Here is a 9,975-nt window from a genome sequence, read left to right as displayed (position 1 = left end):
CCATTGCACCACATCCCAGGTACAGAGATCCCAAGGTTCTTGGCTCTTAGGGACTTTACACTGAGGAAAGGACTGTTCTTTGTCCATCAACAGACACCTCCCACTAGTCTAGCTCCTGCCTCCCTGAAGGCTTGCTCAGTCCCTACTGGAGTGACAGCCTCTAGCTTTTGTTCCAAAGAAATGGCTGTCAAAAAGAAAAGAGGTATATTGTCTCTCTCTCTCCTTTCTTTTTTTGTTTGAGACAAAGGCGTCAATTTCTTTCCATCTGTCCCAAAAAAGGAAGAGAATTAAATTTGTTTTTACAAGAATGTCAGCAGGCTGCTTCAATACAGAGTCAGGGGCAGGTTGCTCAGGCAATGGGGGAGGCACAGGGGACAAGGCAAACAATGACATCCAGGGGAACTAGGATCTAGGAGTGCCTGGGTAAGTTTCTATGTCCACCCTCTGGAGCTGGAAGGGGGCAGCTAGAGCAGATGAGGGACCCAGGAGGCAAACGGAGAGGCAGCAAAGGACAATGCTGACATCATTGCTATAAAAGCCTTTTTACCTCAAAGCTAGGTCCTACTTGGGCAGCTCCAGTCCCTGAGAGTCACTGACACCAGACATCTCTCTGATGGGAAGCCAGATGCTGGAGGAAGGGGAGGGGACTTCTTCCAGGTTCTTTTTTTTTATTTATTTATTTTTGGGTTTTCGAGACAGGGTTTCTCTGTGTAGCTTTGGAGTGTCTGGGCACTCACTCTGTAGACCAGGCTGGCCTCAAATTCTCCCAGGCTCTTATCGAGGATCCAAATACTTGGTAATTCTGACAGCCCCTGGCTCATGTTGAGGTGCCACATGTAGGGTACTCAGACAAGGTGGGTCTCTGTGCTCCAGTACTGATCCATAGACCCGAGACCCCTGGGAGCCCCAAAAGCATCCACCTGAATCAGGCTTCATGATTTAAACTGTAAGCAGAAGCCTCGGCCCCCTGCCTCACTATCTACTCTTCTCCTAACACACATTTCTGTTTAATTTTGGTTTTTGGGACAGGGTCTCACTATATATATCCCTGGCTGTCCTGGAATTCACTCTGTAGACCAAGCTGGATGTGAACTCACAGAGATCCACCTGCCTCTGCCTCTGGAGTGCTGGGATTAAAGACCTAAGCCACCAAGCCCAGTTCCACTTTTGTTTTTTGTTTTTAAGGACCTATTTTATGTGTATGAGTGTTTGGCCTAAAGGTATGTATGTATGTATGTATGTATGTATGTATGTATGTATGTATGTGCACCATGTTCATGCCTGGTGCCCACAGAGGTCAGAAGAGGGCATCAGATTGACTGGGACAGGAGTTACAGATGGTTATGAGCCACCATGTGGGTGCTGAGAATCGAATCTGTGTGCTCTGCAATAGCAATTAAGTGCACTTAACCCCTGAGCCAACATTCTAGCTCTGCTTCCTCTCCTTGACACAAAGGCTGACTGTGTTATTGGAGTCCTGGAACTGTCTCAGTCCTTGCTGAGCCTCAAGGATCCCATCAGAACTTGATTCTGGGGGCCTTGTTCCAGTATCCAGGAGCCAATGCTTCTGCCCTACTGACCTGCCCCCAGCCCTGCAGGGGTTTTGCTGTAGTTTGGAGGGTTTTTTTGTTTTGTCTCATTGATCCTAGAGCCTCCCACAAACACCCTGCCACTGAACTACACCCCCGGCCCTCTTTACGTTTTAGTTTTAGACACTAAGTTGCCCAGGCTGGCCTTTAACTTCCCAGCCTCAGCCTCCAGCATGACTGGAATTACACCAACCTGCCATATTAGGCCCAGCTTGTATTCTCTGTATAAAGAAGTTATATTGGACCTAGCCTGGACGAGTTTAGCGGGTTAGTTAGAACCTGGTGAGAGCCTGGACTCTTCTCCAAACTGAGGCTCCCACCTCCGCCCACTCCCCTATGCGGGGAGGGGGGGTGAGAGGTGGGGGCGGTGTTTATCTCCTGACCAAACCCTTAAGTGCCCTTCCCGACTGCTTGATTGGTCCTTTCACCTCCCCTAAGAGGCTCCTCCCTCTACCACAAAGGCTCAGACTCTCACTGCTATCATCAGATCATCGATCCCGTCATCACTGCCCTTCCTGGTTTCTAGAGCTGGAATCCTCAGGTCTTAGATTGGAACTGGGTATTCAAAAGGCCAGAGTCCGAGGCTATCCCAAAGCTTGAAGCTCTGCCCCTTCGGAGAGGCCTTATACTAAAGGATCTAGTTTAGAGCCTCAGGTGTCACTCAGGACACCCCCACCCCTCCAACCCAGAACCTTGGATCCCCCAGGCCCCGCCCCTACCGGAGGCCACCCCTCTGCGCAGGCCCCATTCCAGCTGCCCAGATGGTGGCCGGAGCCTCCCCGGAGGCTCGGTGTGGCCGCCAGGTCACTTTCACTTGGGTGGGGAGCTTAGGGGGCAGTGCCGGGCAGGTCAGGCGGCAGCGCCACCGCCAGGGCCGTCGGAGGGGGTGCAGGCAGTGACGCGCTCACGCGCGGTGGCCTGGCGGGTACGGCGGAGGCTGCCGGGTTCCTGGCGGCCGCCGCAGGGCCCGCGACAAAGCTGGCGGAAGCAGCGCTTGAAGTTCTCGTCCAGGAAGGCGTAGAGCACAGGGTTGAGGCTGCTGTTGGCGTAGCCCAGCGCAATGCACAGGTGCAGCGCGGCCACCACAAGTGGGTCGCGCCGATTGATGTCCACCAGCGTCCAGACGATGACGAAGATGTGGATGGGCGCCCAGCACACCACGAAGGCGCCCACCACCACCAGCACCATGCGCGTGATGCGCCGCAGGCTTCGGTCCTTCTCCTTGGAGCCCGACAGCAGGCGCACGCTGCGCAGGCGCAGCAGCATGAGGCCGTAGCACACGGTGATGATGAGGATTGGCACCACGAAGGCGAAGAGGAACACACAGATCTTGGTCACCGTGTCCCAGTACCAGCTGGGGCTCGGGAACTGGAGCATGCATACCACTGCTCCATCTAAGCTCGGGGAAACAAGGAAAGACAGGGGTCAGAGGTTTGTGTGCCTAAGGGACTCTGCTTGCCCCCTTTCAAGAGGATTGCCGCCTAAGACTGTGCCTGTACTTGGTGAACTCCTTCTTACACATAAAGACCCCAGAATCGGCCCTCATTTGTGTCTTCTCTCATAATAATTTATGCTGGCCCAGTAATATCAGTCATTGTGTTAACTCAGCAGACCCCCTACCCATTTCCAAAATTGCTCCAGTGGGTCCATCAGTACTGACGATTGATTTAGAGGGTGAATTAGGGCTGGGAATGTAATTCAGTTGCTATAGTGCATGCACCAGACTCTGGGTTCAGTTAGGGGCCTCACTCCAGCCCAGATGTGTATGGCCTTGGGGAAGTGACTTTCTTATGGTGGGGCTAATAGTTAAATGTGCATTTCCTTAGTTAGAGTTAGATGTATTTGTTCTCTGTGTGTATGGGCCACATATCCATGTGGCCGTTAAAGGACAATGTGCAGATCTCACCTAATGTCAGCAGCACAGGTGAGGTAGCACAAACCTATAATCCCACCACTTAGAAGCCTGAGTCAGAAGCATCCCAAGTACAAGGCTAGACAAAGTTACATATTGAGAATATATCCAAAAGTAAAATAAAACAACAAAGCCCTTCCCAACAGCCAGCCCATAGAAAGAGGAAGGGAACCTTCCTGTTCCTGGAGAAGGGGCTTGGGCCACGTGAGCATCTCAGAGGATGCTGTAGGGTCCTGATTCAGGCAAGAGGCTGAAGATCTCTTGGAGCCACACAGTAGACTTGCAGTCTGAGAGTTATGAGAAAGGGGCTGGAAAGCCACAAAATGTCTGTGGTACTTAAGGCTGGCAGGACCCCTGGGGATGACGGAGGATCAGTGTGTGTATAGGGGGGGCGGGGGGGGGGGGGAGGGGGGTGTTTGGAGTGGAGGAGTGAGGTCCATTTGGCTCAGCTCCCAGCAAGGCTGCAGTTAATGAAGCATAAACTGAAGGACGACATTGAGCAATGGGTCCTGCTGCTCAGTCAAAACCAATTGCTCAAAGGTTGTATAATGGTGCTGTGGGCTCTGCCCTTGTGAGGGTCAAGGTGTCTAAGAAGTGTCCTACCAACCCTCGGCCCCTTTCCTACCCTGAAAACCAAGCCTCCACAGGCTTCTACCAGGGGACCAAACGGAAGGAGAGACCTGAGGGCGGAGCCTTGGGTCAAAGGTCAAATTCATCAGGTGGCTATCTGGGAGGCTTAAACTAAACCACCTGACTTGATTCTGTCTTTTTTTTTTTTCTTTCAGACAAGATCTGGATGTATAATATAAAGTGGCCTTTATTATGCCTTGGATTCAGGGTCCTTCTGTCTCAGTCTCCTGTGTGCTGGGATATGGACAAGTATCACCACATTGTGCACCAATGAGAGAGAGAGAGAGGAAGAGGCGTCCTGCCTTCTCTATGAGGAGGTAGGGCTCAGAAGTCAGTTACCAATGTTTAGACACCCTTCCTTACATCATGGTGCAGCCATGTGAGCAGCCAGCGCTAGGAAGGATGGACAACAACACTGAAAAGTGGTTATGATTCCTCCTGACTCCCTTCTGTATTTATGTGCTGGCCAGACACCAACTGTGGAAGATTTGGGCACCTTCCCTGGGTCACCCCCAAACCATCCTCCTACCCAGTGGATTGCAGTGGACTGAGAAGGAAACTTGCATGTTAAGTCCCTGAACTTTGGGGGTGTTTGTTACAGCAGCTACAGAAACTAATAAAGATACCCCAGGAGATGCACCTGTCTGTCTGAACTTTGGGGATGTTTGTTACAGCAGCTACAGAAACTAATAAAGATACCCCAGGAGATGCACCTGTCTGTCTGAACTTTGGGGATGTTTGTTACAGCAGCTACAGAAACTAATAAAGATACCCCAGGAGATGCATCTGTCTGTCTGAACTTTGGGGATGTTTGTTACAGCAGCTACAGAAACTAATAAAGATACCCCAGGAGATGCACCTGTCTACCACTCCCTGTGGGCCATTCTCTAGGTTTCACTTTTATCATTTGGCCAATGGTATTTTCTTCTCCTTATTTTTCTTTGTTTTTGAGACAGAGTTTTATGTAGCCCAGGGTGGCCTAAAACTCATTATAGAGCTAAAGCTAGCCCTGAACTCCTGATCCTCTTGCAAGCCCTATAGGTATGCAGCACCTGATGTATGAGTGCTGGGGATTGATTCCAGGGCTCGTAGAGTGATGCTGGCCAGGCACTTTATGAACTGAAGCACATCCTCCCATGGAGTCCCTCTCTCCAGGTTCTCACTACATCTCCCAGGCTGGTCTCTCAAGACCTTCCTGCCTCAAGCTCCTGAGTGTCAGGGTTAGAGCCCTGTATTATTATATACCCAACTTCCAGTGGTTTTCTTTTCTATTTCTCTTCTTATTATTTTAATTGTGTGTATGGAGGGAGGGGATATGCACATGAATTGCAAGTGCCCACAGAGGTCAGAGGTGTGAGATCCCCTTTCAGGCAGTTGTAAGCCACCTGGTGTGGGTGCTGGGAATCAACTCAGGTCTTCATGAAGAAGCAGTATGCGCTCTTAACCACTGAGCCATCTCGTCAATCCCTCCAGTGGTTTTCAAAATGTGACAAAAGGAGTTTAGCATGAGTCTACAGATTCTGTAGCCTCTGCTGCTCACTGGTCAGTGACAGTCACACCTTGGTCATTTATCCATGTCCTTTTAATCTGCAGTCCTAGCCAGCCAGTCCACAAGCCTATTATAAATTCCTTTTGGCCAGCGACCTATCACCCACACTCCCGATTGGCTGACTCTCCACCCCACCAGCCAATCCACTCCATCCATTGTTCTGTAACCCACACAGCACTGGTAGCCACGCCCACTTGGAAATCCACAGAGGCCAATAGGTGGTCAGGCTGAGACCCATGCGGCAGCTTCCTCTGGCACTCACCCCGGGGTTGAGTCACCGCCATGACCATGATGGGGACCCCAACACCTGAAGCCAGGACCCAGATGCATATGTTGATCAGCTTGGCCTTGGCAGGCGTCCGGAAGTCCAAGGCCTTGACGGGGTGGCAGACGGCAATGTAGCGGTCCACACTCATCATGGTGAGCGTAAATATGCTGGTGAACATGTTGTAGTAGTCAATGGACAGCACCGCCTTGCACAGGAGCTCTCCGAAGGGCCACGTTTCCATCAGGTACTTGGCACTCTGGAAGGGCAGCGTGCTGGTGGCCAGAGCATCGGCCAAGGCGAGGTTGAAGATGTAGATGTTGGTGGCGGTCTTCAGCTTAGTATACCTTAGAAGGAAGAGCGCAAACAACAATCGACTTCACGGATTTCAATTTCCATTAAACTGGGGGAGTAAAGGGAATTGGTCAAAAGATCCACAAAGGGCAGGACCAGTGTGGTGTCAATGCTTGCAATCCCGGCACTCAGGAGGCTAACCCATCAGGACTGGGAATTGAGGACCAGCCTGGGCTTCATGAGGCCCTTTCTCAAAAAAAAAAGAAAAAAGTTAAAAGGTTGGGAGCCAAGGTGGGATTGAAGCCTGAACTACCCAGTTGACCATCTCTCCTCTGAGAAGCAGATGGGTAAGGATCTCTCTGGAGCCTATGATCCCAGCACTGGAGAGGCTGAAGCAGTAAGATTATGAGTTCAAGGCCAACTTGAGCTACATAAAAACAATGAATGTGCCTTGAGGACCTGAGTTTGATTCCCAGCACCCAGATCACGTGGCTTACAACTACCAATAACCCCAGCTCCAGGAGGAATCTCACAATGAATGACATCTTGTCTCCAAAAAAGGGGAAAAAAGGAAGGAAGGGGTCAGGGGATGTAATGTGTTTACGGTTGTGAAAACTTAGTGAGATGACAGAGATGTAACCCTGAGCCCAAGGATCATACACTCAGGACAAAGACAGGGTGTAACTCAGCCGCCAGAGGGCTTGCCCAGCAGTGGTCAGAGAACAACGTAGGGGGTCCATTCTCACCAGCCTCAGAATGCTAGTCTTCATCTATACAGAATGAAGTTGGGAGTTAGCCGTTTACCTGGTCTTGGGGCATATGATTGACCAGTTCTGAGGGAGGGACTCTGCTGGGACCTTACGGAGACCCTTGAAATGTCCTCTGTGGTAGCCCAGGGCTTCTGTTCCTTTTTTGGTTCCATCCAGGCTTCCTAACCCCCACAACTAGTCCCATCCTGCTGTGAATACCATGGTTCATACCCTTTCCTGTCCCTGTGCTGTGAGGAAGGGGAGCCACACTCATTGTCACAAATCTAGCCCGGGTATCAGGCCAGAAGTGTGTAACCAAGCTGCCCCTAACACTCCCACTCCGAGCATGCTCCACACTGTATACAGCAATCCACAAAGCAGCTGGCCTTGCGTGGTCAGCACACACAGTCATGGTCCCTTACATACAGGGCCTGAGCTGGGTACAGGGTGGCACAGAGGAAACTGTCCCAGAGCAGCAGCATAATCATAAAAACACAGCCACAGTGGGGCAAGGTAAGAATCTCTCTCACACCTTGGAATGGTAAGAAAGGAAAGAGCAGGCTGATATAAGCAATTTCTCATGTGTCAGGTTATAGCTCGAAGAGCCCTGAGAGTAGGGAAAGTAATTTCCTAAAGGCAGAGCCCAACTTCGGAAGCTAGATGGAGGGGCAATTGAGGTAAGGGGATTACAAGTTTGAGGCTAGCATGGGCTTCATAGCGAGACCCTGTCTTAGAAAAACAAACAAACAAAATCTTTGGGTATGGTGGTACACACCTGTAATCGCAGCATATTTGGATAATACGGCAGTAGGAAGATTAAGAGTTCAAGGTTATTCTTGGCTACATAGAGGACTCAAGGCCAGTCTGGGCTACATGAGACCCTCTCCCAACAAAACAAAATAAAAACACTATTGAGCACCCTCACCCCGGGTAACAGAAAGACACTAAAAGAGAAGAGCAAGACACTTGACAGGAGAGCATGCAGGTGGCTCTCACCTTGGCGCTGTGCTGTGGTTGTGTGATCTCAGGTGAGTTATGCTGTTTCTGTGTGTTTTCATTTCTCTGTCTCTCCCACAATGGGCTTCAGGGTGTGACTAAAGCGGATCTTAGGCTTGCATTCAGATAACTGCTCGGGGTAGAAGTGTGTGCATTAAGAATGGAGATTAAAAGCCCCAATTCCAGAGACTGCATTTAGCAGACCTGGGCTGCAGGATAGCTTACTGGTACCGTGAGTGCCTGGTTGGATCCCAGCACCACAAAAATAAACAAATAGATAGATAGATAGATAGATAGATAGATAGATAGATAGATAGATAGATAGATAGACAGACAGATAGAAAGAATCAGGCAGATCAGAGGTTGGGTTCAGGAGTCTAGATTCCTCATGAAAATGTGAAGAAAGTCTTTGGTCTCTGTATCTTTTTCTTTTTTCTTTTTTTTGGGGGGTGGGAGGGTGGCTGGGGCAGAAGGACTTCAGATAAGGATTCAAGTAGCCCTGGTTAGCTTCAAGCTCATTATATAGCCAAGGATAACCTTGAACTCTTTCTTGTTTGTTTTTTGAACCCTGTCTGTCCTGGAACTCACTCTATAGTCCAGGCTGGCCTCTAACTCACAGAGATTGGCCTATCTCTGCCTCTCAAGTGCTGGGATTAAAGGCATGCATGTGCTCACCAGGCCCAGTTTTGGCACTTGGTGTTTCTGAAGGACTAACCAAACTTTCATCTGTTAAAACTTTTCCATGATAGATGAGAGGGTTTGGGGGGGGGTAAAAGACTACCTCATTGTCCTCCAAGACCAGCGTCTGTCCCAAAATAACTACTATTTGCTCTGGGTCTGGAGCAGCAAAACTTTTTGCTCGGAGCCAGCAGAATTGCGAGTCTCCGGAAGTGTGTCTTCATCGGGGTGCGGATCACAGCTGTGTGGGAGGCGGTCTCGAGCCCACAGCTGACTCGTCTAATTTCTCTGCTCTTACACAGAACAATTCGAGGCTGTTCTTTGCCTGCTATTTTGATTTGTGACAGATCCTTCCATCCCAAGAGGGGGCTGGGCTGCCGGTGAGCGGGAGCGGAGGCTGCTGGGTCTGGTCCATGTTGGGCTGAAGGGCCTCTCTCTCTCTTGTCCTCTGTAATCACCCCCTGCCATGATGACCTCCTTAGGCCACTGCTCCAGCCACAAAACAAATTGTACCTATTTCTGCTCTCAACCCCCGGGATCTCCCCAAAGCAACCTCTATGTTCCATAAGTTGACTCCAACCTTAACTCTGGGGCCCAGGCTCTCCAAACCTACTTTTTGACTAATGTCCTCCACCATGCTGGCCTTTCTGCAATTCCTCAAACATGTCAAGCCCAGCCCTCCTCAGGACTTCTGGACTTACTGCCAAAGTTTGCATCGCTTGTCTCTTCTCAGACATTGCCTCTCCCGAGAGGCCCACTCCCATCACCTTCTCTTGGGCTGCTTCTTTCTTTCTAGCACTCAGCACTGCCTCACGCTCTCACTGACGGAACTCTCTTTACTCCTAGGACTCTGACCTCTCTATACTCCCCGAGTTAGAGGACTTGGACCATTTTATTCCCTGGAAGCAGCAGGCTCCCTCAGACACAGGTCTTATTCCAGGGCTCATGCACTCTCTCGTGATCTCGGGTCCCAGCCTCTCTTCTTCAAGTTCACTATCCACAGGACTCAGTTTGTCCCCTCTGAAGGCAGTTACACACTATGTGAACTTTCACAGTCCCCACCACTATCCCCTCAGACCGGCACGCCTTCCTACATCTGGTCACGTCTGTATTCCTCAGCCCGGCTGTCTAGCAAGTTGTTTTTTCCGAGACACACCTCTATATTGGTCTGATGGACAAATTTCCAAACTACAAGTATCAAGAGTATAAAATTGGTCAGGCAGTGGTGGTGCACACCTTTAATCCCAGCACTTGGGAGGCAGAGGCAGGCAGATCTCTATAAGTTCGAGGCTAGCCTGATCTACAGATCGAGT

The 9,975-nt window shown here is 50.3% G+C and overlaps 1 protein-coding gene across 1 annotated transcript in view; it reads right to left on the bottom strand.

Moving 5' to 3' along the window:
* Window positions 1-2,438: 2,438 nt before the first annotated feature.
* Oprd1 (opioid receptor delta 1) overlaps window positions 2,439-9,975 on the bottom strand; it is a 32,101-nt gene continuing 24,564 nt past the window's right edge. The window contains exons 2-3 of the mRNA XM_035438903.1: window positions 5,943-6,292; window positions 2,439-2,983 (exon numbers count right to left, since the gene is read on the bottom strand). Coding sequence (XP_035294794.1) covers window positions 2,439-2,983; window positions 5,943-6,292 — 895 coding nt within the window. The remainder of the gene's footprint in view (window positions 2,984-5,942; window positions 6,293-9,975) is intronic.

Source organism: Cricetulus griseus, chromosome 2 (assembly GCF_003668045.3).
Source record: "Cricetulus griseus strain 17A/GY chromosome 2, alternate assembly CriGri-PICRH-1.0, whole genome shotgun sequence".
Lineage (NCBI taxonomy): Eukaryota > Metazoa > Chordata > Mammalia > Rodentia > Cricetidae > Cricetulus > Cricetulus griseus.
Note: the sequence above shows the minus strand (reverse complement) of the source record. Positions and strands in the feature narration are given on the sequence as shown.